Source organism: Solea senegalensis, linkage group LG5 (assembly GCF_019176455.1).
Source record: "Solea senegalensis isolate Sse05_10M linkage group LG5, IFAPA_SoseM_1, whole genome shotgun sequence".
NCBI classification, from domain to species: Eukaryota; Metazoa; Chordata; class Actinopteri; order Pleuronectiformes; family Soleidae; genus Solea; species Solea senegalensis.
Window position 1 is genome coordinate 10,333,720 of NC_058025.1, and position 22,052 is coordinate 10,355,771.

Here is a 22,052-nt window from a genome sequence, read left to right on the forward strand (position 1 = left end):
TGTTTTTTTAATGAAAGCTCATCAGTTTAGGGTACATTCATTGTTTTGTACAAACTGTATGAAATCAAACGTTTCCCTATTATCTTCAGTTTTGACTCTGTGAAGCTCATTCCTCGCTGTGAAAATCAAAGTGTCACACATTCGTGTTTGTCTTCTTGCAGAGCTGCTGTTGTCCTGCGTCGTTGTGATGCATTTCTCCTCCATGGCCTCACGACCACTTGAACTTGGGAAGCTTCAGGAGAACATGGAGGCCATCAAGATATCTTTCTGTAATCTGCTGAAAGCAGAACAGGATTATGTAAGTAGAAACAGATGAGAATCATGAAATTCGCAGTTCATCCGTGCGTACGGCACAGATATTCACGGTCTAGAAATGAGAAAATTAGAAATGAGTAGATGAATTGAACAAAGTTACACTAGCACATCTTGTCTGCAAAATTACTGAATAAAACAAAATATCTTTGTAAAATATAACTGGTGAAAAACTATGTAAGAAATACAAAGAAATTACATTACATTTGTTGACCTTTTTTTCAAAAATGTATTCATCGAAGGGATCCCTTGCCTGGTCAGAGGGCAGAAAGACAAGTGCTGGAGCCCCACCTTGGGGCCAATATGTGCACCTCCATTAAGACTAATTCATGAGTAAGACTCCCTCAGAGCAGATGCTGCACTTGTCTCACTTTATGTCTGTGTTGAAATGAAAGGTGGAGTGCGTAAAATGTATTCTTCTTTTCACCCACCTCTCTTTCACCGACCCCCTTCCCTTCTCTAGGGTTAGACATAGATCGACCTGCAAATCGAGAGCTTCGTCTTCAGGTTTAGCTCCCTCTTCATCTGCGCTATGCAAATAAAATTGCATAAAAAAAATTGAACTGAGTGTCTTTCACCTTGTCCCCAGGTCACACTGATATTTCATGAAGATTCCCCGACAGAAGATCAGTTAAAGCCTCTGGAGGGGATAACGCTTCCCGTGGGAGACACTGCAGGAGAAATCATGGCCTCGGTCTGCACCATCACCAACTACCTTGACGACCACCTGCCGAAAATCATCAGACATCTGACTGTGCACCACCAGAGCCTCGTCAACAACGTCAGAGCGTTTAGCATTCAGTTCAAAATGGCCTTTGAGCCTACAGCTTGTGATCAGCATGATGTCCTGAAATGCCACAGACATGTAACAGCTCAAGACACCTACCAGATGAAAGTCATCGGCCTCAGAATGATCTACTACACCAGAAAATGGGTGGAAGGTTTACTCAACACGACCGTCTCCTGTGACCTCTCATAAAAACACCTAAAAAAGTTATTTATTTACTTATTTATTTATTTATTTATTTATCTGTATTTATTACCAGCTATTTATTTCATTTATGTTGAAAGATCTTTTTCACGTTCCATGTGTGTTGTGTTTGCAAAGAAAATCTAATGACCAACAATAAAGCATTTAAATCAAACACTGACCTGTGATTACAAAAAACATCCCAAACACTCTCACCTAATAATAATAATAATGATAATAATATTAAAAAATTAATATAGCACTTTTCAAACACAACATACATACAGATTAAAATAACTTTTTTAATGTTTCATCAAAAGTTCATTGTTAAAACATGACACATTTCACATTTTAACAAGAAGGTTTATAGTAGAACGTGACTTTATTTGTATAGTTTTCAATTAAATTTTTATTTGTATCGCACCAAATCACAACATACATTATAGAGTGCAGAGAAATCCAACAATTCACACAATGAGCAAACACTAGGCAGAGAGAAGAACCAGACTCAAAGATGTGCGGCCATCTGTCTCGACCGGTTGGGGTGAAAGAAAAAATGGGGGACAACGGAGAGGTGGGGGACAGAAAGGACAAGAGGGAGGCGAGGTAGAGACAGAAGAGAGTGACCAGGAGCAGAAATACAACAATTGTAAAAAACGTACTATCAGTTTAGACATGACTGCAGCAGAGACTCATGTTATAACGTGAAATGTTTATTGTAAAAATATGATTCTTTTTTTCTACTCTATGTTTTAGCAAGAGTAATTTGCTGTAATTGTGATATGATTCCCATTATGGTCTAAGCTTAACCCCTGGTTTTGGTTTTCATGGGGACTGCTGGTCCTGACGAGGCCAGCGTTTGCCAGTTCCTTATGCAACATTAACAAGGAAACAAATACAAACACCCACCCACGTATTACTAATATTCTTACAATTTTACATTTCTTTCATTGGCCAACATTTCATAATCGGTAAATCATCAGTGACACAATCTTTCGTCAGCAGACGTCTAGTGATTTGTTTTTTCTGTCAAAGATTTTATCAGAACTTTGGCTGACTGTGCGGGTGCTGCTTGTTACGGGATACATACATATTTTCTTTCACGTGTTCAGGAGGGAACTCCCCCATAGAAAACAGGCATGGCTTATTAATTATTCATGTGACAGTTGTACTTCTGGGGAAAAAGGTTTAATGATCTTTATCTAACAAATGCTAATAAAAGAGTAGTAGTTGAAAGGTGGATCAGAGAAAGTAGCACATCAGAGAAACTTCTGCTAACATGGATGTTCCCAGTGCTGGTAAGGCAGAGATGCACAACATTCTGTAGGGGGGACTACAGGTCATTTCTATCTGTGTGTGTGTGTGTGTGTATCTAATTCATCTCCTCTGATCTCTTTTATGTCACTGATGCAGTCCTCATCCTACTGCTCATTGCACAAGCTGCTGGTGGACCTGTTAAAAGGGGGGCCTGGGATGAAAGCATCCGTTTGATGGAGGAGAAGAGACAGGCTGCTCTGAAATACCTTGTAAGCTCACTGATACTTCCTTAAACTAACAAAACAAAAAAAACTGGGATAGAGAGAGGCAAGCTTTTTTATTGATGTGTATACGTTTTATTACTAACTAATACTTGCTTTTTGGGGGGAAGTGGCTGCGAAATAGTCACATTATTTATGAACACTATAGAACGGCAGTGCTTCAATACAATGGGCCTTTAATTTGTTTTATAAAAATGTTGAGCCCAATACTGTGTTTTTACAGTCAGAGCAATATTTATTGGCACTAGCAGCCGTGGTGTACACTACTGAGGAATGTTTGGAGTGCAAATGTCAAAATTAGGAGTTCGACACATTCAGATGTTTTCCATCTGGACTCAAACAAACATCAGCTTGCTGAAATAACAAGGATCTGTTTTATGTCACGATTTATTTCAAGTTGTAACTGCAGTAAAACCAGATATAGAATGACAGCAGTTGAAAATCAAGTTTAGACATGGACAGGATTTAGTTTATGAACGTGTTTGGTTTTTCTTTTAACTTATTACACTTGTATCTCTACTCTTGTAGCCGAGTGATTGAGGTAGACCGATCTTAACTGGAATAATCTGTGAAAATGAATCACATTTTCTTTTGAGCGAATCAGTTTTAACTGTATTATGTGGACATATTTGCACCTGTGAGCTCGATTAAGACATAAACAGGAATATGATTGAAACATCATGTGTGAAATGTCTTACTTGTCATGCAGAATGAGCTGTTTCCTAACGACTCCTGCGTCTCCATGAACATCACGGAGGGCGTGGGGGCAGAGCTGCAGTCCCTCGACGCTTCCCCCCTCTCCCCATTTCGCCACTGCATGGAAAAGGTTGTGGCTCTGACCCCGGAGCTGTCACCTCAGCTGTTGACCATCGGCCAGTACATTCAGCACATGGTGCAGCCGGGGAGCGACCACACACCATCTCACAACTGCAGCATCCCCAGCTTTGAGCATGAATTGGAAAAATATTCGTATGTCAAGTGTCTGCTGCAGCTCCTGGGCGAATGGCTCAACGGGCTCAGCGGGCTCGGCAGGCCCAGCAAAGTAGCCTAGTTTTGATTTCACAATCTTTTTTATTTATCTATTTATTTATTTATCTATCTATTTTATAAAGCCTCACATGTGCTGTTTATTTATCTGTTAAATTAATATTTATTACAAGCAAAGTGATAAAAAAAAGTGAGCAAAAAAATAAAAAACAACAACAAGGAGTCAAATATGTCATAATTTTTGTCGCTTTTATTGTGACTCATTTTTTTTTTTTAAGGCATTTTGAAAAGTTGTTCGGGAACTATGGGGGAGGGGACACATAAGAAAATATTTTCACTCACTTTGACTCACAAATATTAAGAAATCTGGGGAAACCCCAATTAGCAATAAAAACATCTCACAGCAACAGCAAAAAAGAGAAATCCAACCGGGTAAGATTTCAAAATCATCAGATGATTTAAAAAAAAAAACAACAACAATAAAAAAACAAAAAACAAACACACACTATTTCCCAGCTGCAGTAGAACATTGGGGCTTTTGTCATACAGCACAGTGAGTAATGATCAAAAATCATTTTCAAACATGACATCATAGCTGCATTCAGAGGTGCACCTTATTTTCTGACAGTAGTATAAATATATCAGGTAAAATGAGCTGGAAGCATTTAGTTTGCAACACAATAATCAGACTGCACTGTTTGTGCTCTTTAAGTGTTGAATTTGGATAAATGCCTCCACCGTTAGAAGTTGTGAAGTAAACGGCAGACAAAAAGGCAAATTATTTTTATGTTACGATAAATCAAAATGTATCCCATTATAAGACGCTGGTCTCCACAATAAAAGAATGCAGAAAAATCAAAATGCTCATTCATCAAATTAGAAGTGGTGCCTTCTGCGCCCGTGAGGCTCAAGAATAAAGTTAAGTTGTTCTGCAGAAGGTAAAGGAAAAACAACAAAATCTCCCTCAGCCTGAGGAGTGAGTGCTTTCACTTCCATGCTGCCTTATTCTTAAACTCTTTAAGTGTGCTTTGTCAAATACATTGTCAGTAACACAGCAGATGAGAGTAAACAATGCTTTGCTATGGCTTTATTTCAACCTTTACTCTTATGTTTGGTAGGAAAAAACATTGGAAATTAGTGTGGTGACCAGTATCCTTAGACAAAAGTGTTTTCCTGCTGAGGAAACACCCTGACTGGGTGTGTTGAAAGCTAAATGGAAGGACCTGTTTAGACCTGGCATTAATGTTTGTCCTCTGTGCATGTAGATACAGCGCCAATTACAGTTCAGTTACATTTTGAAATTTGTGCTACATGCATCTGTGCACCTGTGACCAAATATGATTGAATCTGGCTTTGCCTGACCTTTATTCTAATACACACTGATTCATGTCTGTTTGCAAGAAGAAAACAGAGAGAGACAGCAACAGAGATGAGAGGAGCTCGAGTGAATTTCTTTCATCTCGCTGACGGAACACGGAAAAAAAAGTTTGAGAAAAATAAATCATACGGCAATCAGTGTCAATATCGTGTCCGTGGTAGGGGTGGGAATGGCCAGAGACACCACGATACGATATTATCACCATATTGCAAAATACTGAGTTTTTCATATATTGCGATATACTCACACAACAGCCACAAAAAGTTTAATGTTTATACGAAACATCAGTTAAAAAAAAAAATCAATACTTGGTGAATTGCTGAATTTGGTGTCACAATATGTCACTGTATAGGTTGTGATATTTTAATGGTATCATACATGAAAAAGCAAGAAATTGATATCGAGCCATCCCAAATACGAGCGCTCAGGACGGATGTTAATACCAGGTCTGAACTGGGACGAAAACAGTGACACTCACCAGCGCAACCCTGAGTGATCGACAGTGAACAAAAAAAGACGACAGCTACAGCTACTGTGCATTCAGTTAAGCTCTCGTAACACTGTACATGTGAAAATAGTATATTTATAGGCTGTACTGCTATATATCACGTATGCTCCCTATGAGGGCTGTAGTATTGCTCCACTATGCTGTGACCTGCCCAGTGAAAAACCCATGTAATCAAAGTTACTGCTTTCTCCGTGATTTGCAGTTTAAATCACCTGAAATGGGCAGAACAAGCGAAGCATGGATATATAGACCACCAGACATCCATTGCCATTATCTGGCGAGAGAACAATCACCTGAGTAAATGAGAGATGACAATAAAGCTCTCATCTTCCTGGCACTGATGCAGTATTCAATGTACTGCGCTAGGTTTCAGGTGATTTGCATTATCTTGTGAAGCTTTTCTGGGACACAAACCCAAACTATGCTACCAACTGTTCCTTAAAAAAAACAACAACCCCATATTATAACACTTACTATACATCTGAGAGAGAACATAAAATAAACGACTCAACATTTCCCTTTTTAATACAATGACTCTTTAACACACTGTAAAAGTCAAAAGTCGAATTTAAAACATACTAATGTTCAAAAGGCAAACCACAAGTACCATCCACCAGCAAAGTATTCAGAAGAACTTCACCTCAAACAGGTAAAGGTAGCAATAGCTGCTGTCATTCAAATATAAAATTATAAAAGTGTTGTCAAAGGCACAACTCATGTTGAGTGTCTCACTCCTATGAAACAATGTACAAGATGACAAATGTATGACCGGCGTGGGCCTGTGGAAGACATTGCTCAGTGGCTTTAAGGTGAAGCAGTGATGTGCCACTTTTTATTTGACAGCTGATAAAAAGGTTCCGGTGGACTTCAGGTCACCTCACCTACTACATGTCTCCATGTGTAACAGCCTGCATGGCTTCTTCTGGCAACAGGGATGGATCGCTGAGAATGGACGTTGTTGTGCTCAGCTGACGAAGGGTACTCAGCACCACTGAAAGACAGTAAATCACAAATTGACTGTAAACTGATGATTCTGATTTGGTCACTTGTTGATACTGTAACAAGCAGTTACAGCAGTCACCGACGACATCGTGAGAATGTTAGCACACATTTATACATCCAGCAGAGCAGGGCGTCTAATATGAAACATTGGGAATTATTTCCAGTCATGTTTGTGGTATTAGGGAGGTCATGTATGGTGGGTTTGTCGGAATGTTTGAATGTCAACTGGAAACGAAGGAAGACGCAGGACACAACATATTCCTGCAACAATGCCGTGACCCTTTTCAATGTTTTTGTTTTTGAAAAAAGCTTGTCTTCTGTATAGTCCACAATATTGAATCTAGTAATCATATTTATTGATAACATATACTCTTTTTAGCAATTAAATACTAATCTAATTTTGAACAAATATATATGTAAATATTTAGCTTCATTATGAAGGTTCTTTGTGTTAAATCTATATTTACTCAGTCAGCAAAGACGCCACACTCACTGTCCTTGAGCTAAGAAATAGCTACAATAGGCTGAAAGATATAAATCAATAACGTTCTTGACAATAATCTCACTACACTAAAATAAGACATCAGAGCCACAGATGCAGACCCAGCCTCCAGTCAGCTGGGAGAAGTGAGAGAAGTTGATAAAAATCTTTTGACGTCACTTGACTCTATCACCTCCACCAAGTGTCAGAAACAAGTGCATATTATTTTCTCCAAGTGGGGGAGGAAGTGGGAGACATACAATAGCGGAAAGTGTAATCAGGTGGGAGAGTGACTAGATCTATTGATAATCGCTCAGGGCTTGAAGTAGTGGTTGCATAATGACAACAGATATTATGGCAAATAAGTAGCAGAAAATCCAGAGCAACTGATACAGACAACGGATAATCTTACACCACATGTGGGATGCAAATAACCCACAACTGCTGATCCTTTCCACTGAGGTCATGAAGTCGGTGAGGTGAACTACATGTCACAGTGCTTCTTGTGTGTGTTTCTATGCCTGTGTGCGAGTGTGTGCACTTACTCGGTCTGAGCACGGGAAGTGAACAGTGCCGATCGAGCCATTCCAGCGTGGTCTGATACAGCTCTGCTCTGCTGGTAGTTGACACCATCCCATTAAAAGACTCGAAGAGAGGCTTGATAATGATGCTGAACTGGAGTGAGTGTTAGTCAAGGATCAGTTAGACTGCAGAGTGATGCCAATTACATTCTGCCCCACTCCAGCATGTAGCTTTTGTTTGACCTTTCATGCTTTGTTAACTGGTTTGCTCTGCCTGTAAAATAGAACATTTTCTTGACAGTTCAAGTTTGATTCAGACTGGTAGTTCAATAGTTCAAGTTTGATTATTTTAAAAAGGTACAGGGTGCAACATTTAGCAACATCTATTGGTTGCATGTGGCAGTTGTAGATGCCTCACCTCACCCAACTCAAACAAAATTCATACAAATAACTTGACTAACATTTCTTTTATTGACCTTTAAAACTGATACTTCCTAAGCAGTTCAGTTAGTGTCGCAAATTATTCCCCTCGGTCCAAATTAAATGATTGACATTTTCTTACACTTTTGCGAGGGCTGCAGAGATCCGTTTTTTTTTCTTTTTTTCCCCCGAACAACTTTATTTTTTGATGGCTATTTGGGACATAAACAAGTTTCAACATACAATGACTCAAGATACAGAGACTGGCAATGTATTTTGGTATAATGCATTTACTGCCCAGTCTGTGAAATATGTCTCATATGACACTTCTGTCAGAGGCCCTGAACAACAAACATCGCTGCTGAATCACCAGTGACTGGTGCTAGATTCCTTGTCTGTATTTCTCACTGTGTAGGCAGAAACGACACAAATGTTGGAAATTTCCTCCTGCAGGTTTGTCTATTTTTCTAGATAATTTGGTTGATAACCAAGTTATCAGTTCAACTTTTAAAACAAAGTGTGAGAATTGTCACAGTGAACTATATTTGCAATAATTATTGAAACCCCCAAGCATTCAACCCATTGAACAATAAACAATAAATATTTCTGTATAGACTGCACTACTAACACATCAGGTCATCTTAAAGGCAACTTTAAAATGCTTCAGTGTAGTTATGAGGATACTATATGTAGGATCAATCCAAACTTGCTTCTCAGACAGAAAAGCCTTTTCACGTTAAAAGAAAATTGTTGGCTGTATTATAAATAAATGGGTAGCAAACAGTGTGAAGGCTGTTTCACTGAAGGATACGATCCAGAACTTCCAGTTCTGAAGAGTTCGGCTCTTCACATATTCATTAAACTTCTCTTGCATGTGGCTCAGGTGATTCCGCTTTACGGGCACTCCTGTCGCAGGCAGCTGTTCCTGACAAAAGCTGTGACACGGAACATAAACAAGTGAGGGTTATATGTTTAACAAGAGGAGTGAATAAGTAAATGACGCTTTGTACGTACTTAATGGAGGCATTGAGCTCCTCAATCTGCTCCCGCAGCCTCCTGACCTCCTCCTGCATCTGCTGCCGCTCCTGCTGGAGCTTCCCAATGTGATCCACTGTCTTCTGCAAAGTAACTGCATTGCTGATCTAAATGCAAAAACGAAACGTCTAGTTGAGCACAAACAGACCAAAAGTAGTGATGTCCTGAATATTCTCTGCATGTTTGAAGAAGAAAAAAAAACATTGGTTTACATTTGACTGAGACTTCAGTGTGGGAACCAGACTGCAGAGCGTTTTAAAGCCGATGTTTATGTTTGATCGTCTCTTTTGCTCAGCAGATATATGCGTTGTCCTCCGGCTCTGTCACACAGGAAAATAGGTTATAAGTGTTATAAGTTTTAGTTAAAGAGTAAAGCAGACTTGAACACAAGAGAAGGAGAGAGAGAAGGACAAAAAGAGAGTTATGGTAGTAGTAGTGATAATTGGCACATTTGCACTTACTGTATGTTCTGTCTTTAATCTCATCCATTGATTGTGCCTCAAATGTTGTTATGATGTTGTAATTGAGGTAGATTTTGCATTGCAACTGGCTTTTGTAGTTGTGGGTTTGTTACTGTTTGAGATGGGTCATGATTATTGAATTCCCGTGCTTTTCATAGGGGAACCGCTGTATTGTATACAGCATCAGATCGGACAAGAAGGGATCTCAGGCGGATCTCAGAGGCGGGAGCCATATTCATTTTGAATTGTTGTAATTTTGCTCCGTGCCACTAGGGGGCTGTATTTACTGTGTGGCTCAAGTTGTGCCATTTAACCAAGGGAAACACAGGTGTTGCTGATTTGGGAAGCAAACAGTTTTTCGACTGTGTCTATATGCCTTCGTGCTTTGTTTGATTTGATGTAGTGAGCAATTCGGTTTCTTGTTTTTGTTACCTGCATTATAAGTTAAAGTTATTCCTGCTGTATGAGTATGAAGGAAATAAACCTGCGAGATAAAACGGAACTGATTTGCTTCCCAATATTTGCTATGTTCGAGCCCACAGGGCGCGCGTCTAAACTAAATCCTCCGTATTAGCAACCAGTGCTGCTTCGTTTAGGACTTAGCCAGTACATTTAGGTCGAAAAACTGCTTCGATATGGAATACAATATCCCCGCCTGTCACGCGGAAGACCGGGGTTCGATTCCGACGGGGACGCGGATCTGTCTGATTTACGTGTTGTTCGGAAACCACGGGTGTGAGGTGGGCAAATGTTTGGAGTTGCCGATCGCTAATTGGAGCTGTACCGGAGCGACCTACAGGGCTAGCGGAATTCACACCGGGACACCATTCATCAAAGCCGGCCAACGCTCGATTGGGGTATGTTGATCAGCGCTGATATTATGAATGGCCATGGTAATTTGTGTGTACACATTCGCGTAAACCCAATGCATTGGTTGCAGACTCACAAGCGTCTGAAAATAATTGCGCGCTGAGACGAGTTGTTGCACAACACAAACTATTTGCGGGCGTATTGATTAATAAGCCAATTCACTTTGGTGGTCATTATGGCTGAAGAGGAAAAAGGCCAACTTGGCCATGAGACTGAGGTTGGTGTGGGTGCAGGGGTAAAATATGTTACTGAAAAACGTGTGGTTAAATTAACAGCCAAAGCTTTGTTGGAAAAAAAATACACTTTAGAAAAGGAAAGAAAGCCTAACTTTGTTAAAACTGTTGAAAGTAAAATAATCTATTGTTAAATTAATGGGTGATAAAGAGCATGCAAATGAGGTTGAAAATGAATGTAACACGTTCAATGAGTTGTGTGACAAAATACAACAGGTACATACATCTTTATTGGGTTTATTGCCTGCTGATGAAGCAAATAAACTAAATATGGTACCAAGCTAAAATGTCAAAAGTGAAAATGAAATTGGACCAATGGAAACACGCACGGTTGTTCAAAGGAACATGAAAAGGATGACCCTCAAACTGTTGATGTTAATGCTGGAAATGGGGCTGCTGTTGGAAAGGATGAGGAGGAGGAGGAGGAGGGTCAGATTCGACCTCAAGATAGCATTTCAAATGTGCACTCAAGGCACCATGGCTCAAGTAGCAGATCCTCCACTTCTTCAGCCAGACACAAGGCAGAGGCGGAACAGGCTGCGCTCTTGGCTCGAGCTGCTGGTTTAAAGGATAAACATGCATTGGAGGAGCAGGAGCTCATCTTGAGGAGAAAAGGGGAGCAAAAGGTTGGTAGCAGCATCCATTCAAGGCAATCTGATGGAATGGCTTCCTACTTCAGGAAAGGGGCTAGATCTAAGCTCCTGCTCACCTCTCTAAATCCACAGGCCTCAGTATTTGTGGCTCTGCCCTCACAGCAGCATGCATCTCTACCACTGAAAAGCAATGCATCTCTACCACCGCAAAGCAATGCTTTACCATTGGTAACGCCAACTATCATGCCAAACTTGGTGAAAAAACAAGTTTCAATGTCTTTATCCACTCATTTTGCATCACAACCAAAGCCAACTGTCAGTCAAGGTTCTCAACCCCCTCAGTTACAACCAAAGACAACTTCCAGTCAAAGCTTGTGGTCTTACAGGGGCTGGCCACTGCAATGGAATTCTTCCCATTTTGCCCGTTACGGTGAAGTGCTTGAATGGAAACAAGGTTATTGAAACCGATGCTTTTCTGGACCCAGGGAGTACAGGAACTTTATGCACCAGGAAGCTCATTGACAAGTTGAAGGTGGAAGGACGCAAATTCAAGATTCGTATCCACACCTTGGGCCTTAATAATGCAGTAGAAAGCTCCATTGTTGACAATCTGGAGATTTCAGGATTTTCTGATGAGCGCTTCTATCCACTACCCAAAGTGTGTACACAGAAAGAGATGACTGTCTCTACAGCTAACATAATCAGCGAAAGGGAGCTGAGAAAATGTATTTCTCATAAATGTTATCCTTATTTGGAGGATGTAAACATTCCATACAAACACTGATGTTGACCTGTTTATTCTCCTGTTCTCTTGACACAGACTCGTGCATTAACGCATTGCATAGGTTCATCTGTCTCACACCTGAGATCTGACAATGGCACCAACTTTGTAGGTGCAGAAGAGAGCTGCAAGAAGCCTTAGCCTCTTTGAATCATGACAGCATTGAAAGAGCCTTGTCCACGAAGGGAATCCAGTGGAGCGTTAACCCTCCAGCTGGGTCCCATCACGGTGGCGCTTGGGAGCGCATGATATGGATAATGAGGAAGATTTTGTGCTCTACTCCGTCAGCAAACCTTGGATAACGAAGGGTTCCATACTGTGCTCTGTGAGGCTGAAGCTATGCTCAACAATTGCCCCAACACAAGGCTGTCAGAGGACCCCAACGACCTTGAGGCGTTGACACCAAACCATCTGCTACTCCTCAAATGAAAACCACTTCTCCCACCAGGACTGTTCGAAAAAAAGGGATGTTTACGCAAGGAGAAGGTGGAAACAAACCCAGTACATCTCGGATCTGGATCCGCGAGTACTTACTGCTTTTACAGGAACGTCAAAAATGGAACCAGGTTGCGGACTCCACAGCACCACATGGAACATGGATGCTAGGAAGAGTCCTGGAAACCTTCCCTGATAAGAGAGGTCTGGTACGTGTGGCTCGTTTAAAGACCAAGACAAATATCATTGAACGACCCATAACCAAAATATGCTTGCTTAATAGAGGTAAAGAGTAATTGTTTCCCATTTAAATTGGGCTATTTTTTGGTATTTATGTCTCATTTCAATTTGGTGTAATTGCTCTGGCAGACGCAAATAGGGGCTGGAGTGTATGAGCCATATTCATTTTGTATTATTTTCATGTAATTTTGCTCTGTGCCACTAGGGGGCTGTATTAACTGTGTGGCTCAGTTGACCCGAGTCAGCCAAGTTATGCCATTTAACCAAGGGAAACCAAACACAGGTGTTGCTGATTTGGGAAGCAAACAATTTTTCCACTGTGCCTTTGTGCTTTGTGATTTGATGTAGTGAGCAATTTGGTTTGTTGTTTTTGTTACCTGTATTATAAGGTAAAGTTATTCCTGCTGTATGAGTATGAAGGAAATAAACCTGCGAGATAATTGTAATATTACCGGACTTTCCGTTTTGCTATGTTCGAGCACACAGGGCGCGCGTCTAAACTAAATCCTCCGTATTAGCAACCAAGTGCTGCTTCGTTTAGGACTTAGCCAGTACAGGGACTTAGAATATATACGTCTCTGTAATGTATTGTTTTTGGAGAAAACACAATTAGAAAAAAAAACACAAACTAAAAACTAGAAATAAAACATTTTCTGCATCATGGAACACAGTTCTAAGAGCATTCTACATCTATTCTACAAGAAAAAGGAAAATTCTACTAATGCTAATGCCAGATTCTTATAAATGAATTATTTCCACCTAATGCCCTAATAATGAAATGCCACGTAATTTAATTTAGAATATTTCCCACAATGTGGTAAATCAATATTTAAATAATATTGCTTACAAAAGAAGAGCCATTACAAAAGCAAACTGATAATAAATAAAAAAAATAATAAAAGTAAAGAAACACAAACCTGATTTTGTTCATTCTTTATCAGCGCTATGCTGCTGTTGTTGCTGCTACTACTGCTGCTGATAAGTGACTGAGGACTGGGAATTTGATCTAACACGCATGATGTCCCTGGACCAGGTCCTGGCTGGTTGTGATCTGAAAACAAAGACACATTTAAGATGTGGTGGGTTTGATGGAGGGATGTGCTTCAGGGGTGGAGTGAACTCTCACCAGCGCTGGAGGAAGCTTTCTGGTTTTTGCGGCTGGAAGAATAGGACTTTTGTTTGGGGACAATCGGTTGGGGAGAGGTCTGCGTCTGAGATACGTGAAAACCTGGAGCCTGAGGTACATGAAATGATAACAAAAAGACAAGTGAGAGATGACACAAAGAACCACAACAATATTAAACATTATTTTTTCTTTTCTCAGTTTTAAAGTTACTTTAATATGTACTATTTACTATTTATATATATTTATTTTTATATGACACACTGAAATTTATATGCATTTCTTACTTAATTTTAAGAACCACAGTGTCAAAAGTGGAAATGTTATGGACAGAGCTGAAAAGTAAACATACCCCTCCTAGATGAGACGAAGCAATGACTACTCCAGTGTTAGGGACGACATCTGCTTTCAGAGACGTTGGTGTAACAATTAAAGCCTTGGCAGAACCTGGGAATGGCGCTAAGGATGAACAATGGCAGTAAAACAGTAAAGTGTTAGCTTTGTGCCCATTCATACATGAATATGCATAAAGGAGTATTCACAAAAAGATAATATCTTGATGCTCAATTTCTGCAATATATTGCTTGATCTTAAGGGATTTGGAATGCACAGTGACTTAAAACAGGCACTGGCACTGTCCATTTTTGCTAAAGCTTTTCCTATCACCATGGCAGTGTAAAAACAAGCTGAGTCACATGATGTCTGGAGCTCTATAGCCAGAAAATACACAATATCTCAAAATACAGAATCCATATCTTGATCTTGAGATCATCAATAACAGACCTGTGAAGATGAGGTGGGGAGCGGGGAGGGTGTTGGCAGGAGCAATCCTTTGCACAGGGCGGATTTTGTTGGCACTGGATGGTTGAAAGGGGCGAGGTAGGGCAAAAGACTGAGGTTGCTGTGCAGGAGTGGTGGGTAATGGAGCCAACGGCTGGAGTTGGGATGGCGGATGTTGTGTGGATATGGAAGCGTACTCTGACCCGTGGCAGATGGTGGGTGGTGTGTTGCTGGGTGTAACAACCGAGGAGGTGGTGTGTGTAATCACTGAAGGTGCTACAGTGTCATCTGGTGGGGGCACCATTGGTGCTGCTGAGGCCATATCCTGACCTGGTAAGCACTGCACCAGATGATCATGTGATAATTGTTGAGCGACAGCGGAAACGGTTTGATCGCCAGGCACAACCTGACCAGGAAATAGTGGCATGTAGTTTTGAGCATAGGTACTAGCATCGCCGCTTCCATCACCACCCGTTTGACTGGTTTGACTGACCATGGGAGAGGGGAGCGGCAGGAGGCCGGGAGGGGGGATGTGGTTGGTGGTGAGCTGCATGGATGACATTAACTGGGCCTGGTAAGGGATAATTAGGAAAGAGGGAGTAAAACACTTAAATATACCAAACAAATGCAGATGCAAAACACACATTTTTATGTAATGTGTATATATAGACTATGTATATACATTGTTTTAAAGATATTTTCTAGTATACAAATCCCCAGTGTTCTATTCACACGCTTTCATAAACTACTAAAAGTAACAATCATCAGGATTTGGATTAAAGTATGACATAAGTCGTGATTAATAATGATCATCAGTGTATATAAGCAGCATGGTACCGTCGTTGCTGCTGCTGCAGACGGAGCTAGTCTTTTTGAAAGAAAGCAGAAGCCGAAGAATGTTAGACACCACTGGTGACCAAAGAGAATTTGAGAGCCTTATAGCTATCTACGTTGGCTTCTAGTGAATTGAAAAATAAAATTCAAAATCAATCTTGGTTAACAGGTTTCAATACATGTTTGATTGTCAGTACATTCTCCAAAGACTTTACGAGAGGTGATCCATAAATTAAGTTTAGTAATATTATTGGTTTGTTTTTTCTGTAACTACATTAAGACAGAATGGTGGCAGACAGTGTGGTGTTGATTGTCATAAGTTTACCTAAAACAGCACCCCAATTTTGAAATCTAGGGAAAATCACACACTCCTTGCCCAAACTCTCGTCATGGTGGTGTGTGTTGGGGACCGTGCCATGGCTCGGTGTTTACCTGTGACTGAGAACTGCTGCTGGATAGAGGGGTAGATGATGCAGTGGGGGAAACAGAGGGGAAGACGGGCTGACGGAGGCTGTGAAATAAGTCTGGAACAAGAGTCTCTATGTTAGCTAGAGGTTAGTAAAATCACTCTACTTTCTGTGTTAGGATAAGCAAACTGCTGTAGCAAAGTTACTAGAACATGTGCACTTGATTGCTGTCAGGTGTGCACTATTAGTGTGCGTGAAGGACTGCCGCAGCTATGGGCAGTGTCTATTGCTACCTTGCAGTGGATCAAACGAGTCCATGAAGTCTAGATTGGGCTGTAGGGGAATCAGTCCTGGTTGGATCATGTCTGCGTTGCCTGCATGAGCTGTGAAAGATAAAAACACAGATGGAGGAAGAGCAGTTAGAAGAGATGTCAGTAGACAGACACACAAGATATTGTTGAACTAAATAAATATATAGGGATGTCCTGATCTCAAGTAATGGATCAGTGTTGATGTGGGCATTTTTCAAACTAACCGGAGATTGGAAATCACCCCAATCATTTATACCTGTGGCATTTATTTCATATTGCCCATGTTTGATGTGCTGTGTCCTCTCAGCTCTCAACGCTACACACAAAAAAGGTCATATACTCTTTTGTGAACTTCTTTACCAGCAGTACCTGCAGCCTCACAGCACACGCAGTACAGGCAGATGACAAAGGACTCTGTTCTTTTTCGTCTAACGTTAAGTCAGAAATATAACATACGGTATCCGTGCTGGGCAGTATACCAGTTCATACCAAAAATAAGACTTGTGGCTATTAAAACTGATAAGTGGTCTATAAACCACTTATCAACTCTATAATTAATTGTATTAATATTTATAAACACCTTTTTTGAGGTTAAGTTATACAATAATTAGGATTTTGAATTGCAACTATAGTCTTATTATTATTGTCTTATAAGTGGCTTATTCATGGTCAGTTACAGGTTATTACAAGGAACTTGACAAGGACCTTAAATCAGGACTTGGAAAGAAAACGAGAAATTAACAGCATATTATTTTCTCACCAATCTCCCTTGGGTTGGGCCACGGAATCGGCTGGTGTGAGGCCAACGTTGAGAACAACGTGTCTGAAATCTCAGACATCAGAACATCCATGTCGAAGAGGCTTTCCAGCTCCATGGGCGCAGGTGTCTCTGCATGCTTACGAGGTGCACGCCGCGCAATGGTCTCTTCATCCTGACAAAAGGAGACACGGAGCATGTCTGGAGAGACTTCCCCAAACAGCGACATCTGCTCCTCTTTTCCCTTTGAGATTTTAAAATGCAAGCGCCAAACAAAAAAAAGATATATATGCAAAGACACATATATTCACACACACACACAGACACACAAATTGTATCCGTTAGTTACAGTAAATTAGTTGTAAGCAGTTAAACAGTCAAAGGTGCTTCCTGTTGTTCAAAAGTGATTACAAAATGTGCAGGTGACTGGGTTAGCGTGGGTTAATTACATTAGTATCAACAGCTGGTTGAACAGATGCCGATCTTAATGCGCATGTGGACACTAGCCCTTTAACTGAGTGAGCATGATGTCATTTTGCATACCTTAAGCAAGCTTGAGAGGTCGTCATCCTTGTGCTTATGCAACTATAAAACAGAGCCACATTAGATACATATTTACGTTACACAAACACCCCCCCAAAAAACCCTATTATAAATTATTATAAACAACTGTAACAGGGATATGTTATACCCTTTTCTTGAAGTATGTTCTCCATTTGTGATATTCTCTTATTACAATTTCAATTCGTCTTTTCCAGTATTTCCCCTCAGAGACAAGGCCCTACAACAGAAAGGGAGGATGGGATAAACAAAGCACATTCATCTATAATCAACACAGCATAAAGAAAGATGTGAAGTGGGAAACATATGTCTAAGATGTCATTTTTTTCCCCATCTTTACCTCAGCAGGACGATGGACATCCAAGTCTGTACTTCCATCAAGGGGAGTCACAAAGTGACAGACAGGATTCTTCCTCTTCTCCACATCTGGGGGTAGAATAAAACATCAGTCTATTCCTGTTGTACAATTCCCAGTCCTAAATCATTCACCCCTGTGCATCAAGTGTGCAAACTACAACCATAGCAGGCCCTGCAAACTTAAATAGCACTGCTGATAACATGTACCCAAACCAGTACTATACCACACCAGTAGTAGTAATGAACACACAGCCCTCACCATCCCCTCTTTCATACAAATGATAATTCTATTTTGGGTGTCTTCATGCATGCTGCAGCTCGATGAGTCTTCAATTTAATTTGAATCTATAGTAGTGTCTGTTTTATGAACCAATAAAATCTACTGTATATTCTGTGTATATTACATAAAAGTTACTTTGAACTCTTACACTGCATATACCAAGCTCTCCAAATGGCATTGTTTAGGCGGATCTTGTCTCTCCAAAGCAGCTTCAGACCTTTGAAGTTCTTCCATTTGGGAGAAACCAACTTCCCGCTGAAAAGGCAAGAAAAATCACAATGAAAGTGCATGGAGAGCAGTGACAATGTAGGTAACAGGGTGAGACCCTAACTCCTCAAACTCTCAGGAGAACAGGCCTCTGGTTACAGCTTCTGACATCATTGAATTATTTATTTGTCAGAGGAGTGACACTTGATTATAATCTGGCTAATTCCAGACTGCATCTCAATTTCATTTGAGAATAAGTATGGGTCTAGAAAGGGTGTAGTGCCCTCCCACTTTCAGGAGGCATGACAGATCGCTGGCTGACCCAGCTGGATTCAGCCTGGCTAGCTTGATTATGACTCAAAGCCTTTATTAAGAATTAGTGATATCTAATGGTTAGTTACAAATTACAGTTACAAATTGAGGACTCCTGTCACCCCTTCCCATTCCCAAGTGCTTCAAGGAACTACGGTGGCCATTGTATCTTTTGTTTGCATGAAATTACTTTTGTATAACTATGACCTGGATGAGTGAAAATCTACAGAGGCAACCATGCAGTTACGCAGGTCGGTGAGTAACGAGTACACCAGTGAATCAAATCTATTTAGTCCCATCAAACTTATTGGTCATGTGTATTACAATATAGCATCCATTGACAACTTTATTTATTGATAACTATCAAGACATGAAGAGTATTAGAAAACAGAGCACATTAGAGCACAGTTTTTGCGTTAGAGTAAATGCTATTTTACCCTTATGTCACTTTAACCAGCACTGGACCATTATAATATTAAGCGCACCAAGCAAATGAGAGGGAATGTCAATGTCAAGCTCCAGTTAGAATTACACAGTAAATGAAACCAAGGGGGTTGACATGATTTAATTTTTTGGGGTTTATTAATATTAAGAAGAGAAGAATTAATGAATTATTAAATCCAGAAGAAGGCAGTCTTGCAACATGAGGGGAATTCATCAGTGTGAACTTGTATAATCTGTGAGACAAAATGTGAAATGATTGATAACAGCACCGTGACTTTCAGTTCCGTATTAGTGAATATAAACAACAGAAAGGTCAAACGAGCATAATGCTTCAGAACGTCGATCTCTTAAAGAATACTGCTGGTACGAATCCAAAGGGTTTAGGTCACAGCTTCCCTCTTTTCCACGCTGCTTGCTGTTCTGTCCTTTTCAGTCTGTCATTCATGTCTCCGCTTTTCCACAGTTTTCCCTGAATTGCATGCTTACTTTCTGTGCAGATCAGCCTTTAAATAGTAGCTATGAGAGAAGAGAAACTTCTCTCATAGTTCGTAGCTACTGTATTGAAAAACCAGCCACTTCTACTTTTAGGATAAATGACACCTGAACAACAGTAACAGTAGTGGTGCTTTCCTGGTCTATTAATAGTCATTCCAGTGAGTGCAAGTTGATACCATTTGTGCACTCAGAGGGAATCCTCTGAGCAACTGGCTCTGCATCAACAGTTAAGCAATGCTATAGCCATAAACAGAAATGGCCAATGCATTGCTACGGTCGTGAATACAAATGACCTGTCATAGTTTGTTAAAACTACCATATCAGAAGATGAAATCAAATGAAATTTTAATTATACAAGCACCAAATCAAAAGATGGGCTTACTCGATTTGAAATTACACTGGCTTCATATCAAATCAAATATACCTTCTTGTTCCCACAGGGGAACTTTTCTTAAGCAAAAGTGTGACAGAGGCTGCAGAACAATACGCAACACAACTTAGACCAGAGACAGCCAACAAAGAATACAGACTGAAAAATAAAAAGGTAAATATTGAAACAAACCGTATACCACAGTGCAAAATGTGCATGAGTAAAGTGACAGTGCTCAGAATGCTTACATTCTCTTTCTTTGTGTTGTGCTATTATTCAATTATTTTATTATTCTATATCGATTAGTCATGTCAGTGCCATCTCTACTAAAATATCAGCAGTGCTTCTCTTTAAATAATTACACACTAATTACAGTTATGCAGCTGCTGCTCAGGCTGATTAAACACTGAAGGCTGGTAATGCTTAATTGTGAACTAACTGACTAATAGACATTGATGGACCTTTTAAAATAATCATTATCTGCAAAAGAGCCACATTTCTAGAGGAAGCAGAAGATTTATACAATATGTGAGAGTAACCAGAGTAAAATAGAATAAAAAGTGAAGAAAATATGTGATGACAAACCTTTCTTCCTCTTTCCAAAATTATTATTTAATGACTAAAAGAACTGGTTCACACACACAGTGCATAGAGATGTCATAAAACTCTTTCTTTTGGCACTTGTTTTTCACCACTTCACTTTCACTTTGTTTGACTTGAGATTATGCATAGATTTTTGTATCTCTTCAAGTATTCATTTTTTTCCCCCTAACCTTTCATTATATTTCCATCCATGTCCCCTCCAGGGCTCTGTAGTTTTGGAAGATGCTTTGTTATTACGATTATTATATCACAAATGCATTATAATGCGTTATAAAGTAAGTAAGAAAAAACATTTTTGCATCTCAACTGCCATTACATGTAAACATGATCAAAATTATGATGATTTGACATTTTTTAAGAGTTAACAAACAAAAATCAGAGCACTTTGAGCCAAAGACATTTCGCGATAATACTGTTTTGTTATATGTAGAATTTTTTTAGATTGACTGTATTTTTGGGTACGGGTCTGAATGCTTCTTTTACCACGTGACTCCAGTTTATTGTCAGTGGTCAAGCAGGAAGTAACATGCAGAGTAGACTCGTGACTGTATTTTGTGCCCCTTGGGGAACTTCATTGATGTGTGGACAGCTCAGAGGGTGAAAAGCTCCCGTGGAAATGACTGTTATTGTGCTGCTATTTGCAGAGGGTCCTGTTGGGTGTGTGTGTGTGTGTTATGATCACTCACCTGTAGGCCAGAGTCATGCACTCAAAGAGTTTGGTGAGCGACGCGTCGATGGAGAACTGTGACATGCTCGCTTTGCCGAAATGATAAGTCTGACAGGTCTGTTTGTTGACCGTGTCAAAGTCATAGCCTTTCTTCGGCGGGTGCTCGCAGTGTGGCGTGGACACCATGAAGTGTCCACTGTGGATGATTTGAGGCTTCCGCCCGTCCAGCCTCCTTAGTCCCAGGAAAATCTCCTCCGAGTCCGAGTCATCGTCCTGTCTGAAACTTGGCGGCGGGCGACGGTATTTTTGCCGTGATGACATCTCTCGAGTTGTCATGTCGTTAACTCACTCGCCAAACAAATAGCTAACGTTAGCCAACGAGCTAGGACAATGAAGCCCTCCCGTTCATGGATTTTGAAATCCGCCGCGGCCGATCGTTACATAAAGTCTGCCAGCTTCGTGGAGTCCCACCCTAGTGCACTCATTTTAAAGTTGGCCGTTGATATTTCGTAGTTGAAGTGAACATGTTGTTGACGTAGTTCACAGTCGCAGCTACCAGCTGACTGTTCCTCAGTCTGTGGTCCGAAGGAGGAAGTTCCTGTGTAGAAGCGTCTCTGATTGGTCAGAGTCAGAGCCCCGCCCCCCAAACACAAAGCCTAGCACTAAACAAAGATAGAAATTAATTAGGAAAACTATCTTGTTGTGGTTTGTCTGTTCAGGCTGATGCAGAAACATGATTATACACGTTTAAAAAGTTTAGAAAATTACATTTCTACAAA

At 40.4% G+C, this 22,052-nt stretch overlaps 1 protein-coding gene across 2 annotated transcripts; it reads right to left on the minus strand.

Annotated features, from left to right (window-relative positions):
* Positions 1-4,037: 4,037 nt before the first annotated feature.
* LOC122769289 (MLX interacting protein) lies at positions 4,038-21,850 on the minus strand. 2 transcript variants are annotated; one of them, XM_044025716.1, is made up of 17 exons: positions 21,293-21,850; positions 18,324-18,430; positions 17,879-17,964; positions 17,669-17,758; positions 17,521-17,562; positions 16,981-17,152; positions 16,203-16,292; positions 15,935-16,026; positions 14,672-15,239; positions 14,241-14,347; positions 13,892-14,000; positions 13,683-13,816; positions 9,365-9,472; positions 9,132-9,259; positions 8,929-9,052; positions 7,722-7,851; positions 4,038-6,684 (listed from the first exon to the last, which is right to left on the minus strand). In XM_044025716.1, the coding sequence occupies exons 1-17, from the start codon at positions 21,607-21,609 to the stop codon at positions 6,578-6,580; spliced, it is 2,511 nt and encodes an 836-aa protein (XP_043881651.1). In that variant the 5' UTR covers positions 21,610-21,850; the 3' UTR covers positions 4,038-6,577. The 2 variants fall into 2 exon arrangements, with proteins under 2 accessions (XP_043881651.1, XP_043881649.1); XM_044025714.1 differs by having other exon boundaries at positions 16,981-17,221.
* Between the last annotated feature and the right edge of the window lie 202 nt (positions 21,851-22,052).

What these genes read in the sequence shown, in the direction of transcription:
- LOC122769289 (XM_044025714.1), bottom strand. Translation starts at nt 21,609, where the DNA reads ATGACAACTCGAGAGATGTCATCACGGCAAAAATACCGTCGCCCGCCG. An exon ending in TGCATGACTCTGGCCTACAG is followed by an intron (nt 18,431 to 21,292) that starts GTGAGTGATCAT and finishes TTGCCTTTTCAG; the next exon opens with CGGGAAGTTGGTTTCTCCCA. An exon ending in GAAAGCTTCCTCCAGCGCTG is followed by an intron (nt 13,817 to 13,891) that starts GTGAGAGTTCAC and finishes CTTTGTTTTCAG; the next exon opens with ATCACAACCAGCCAGGACCT.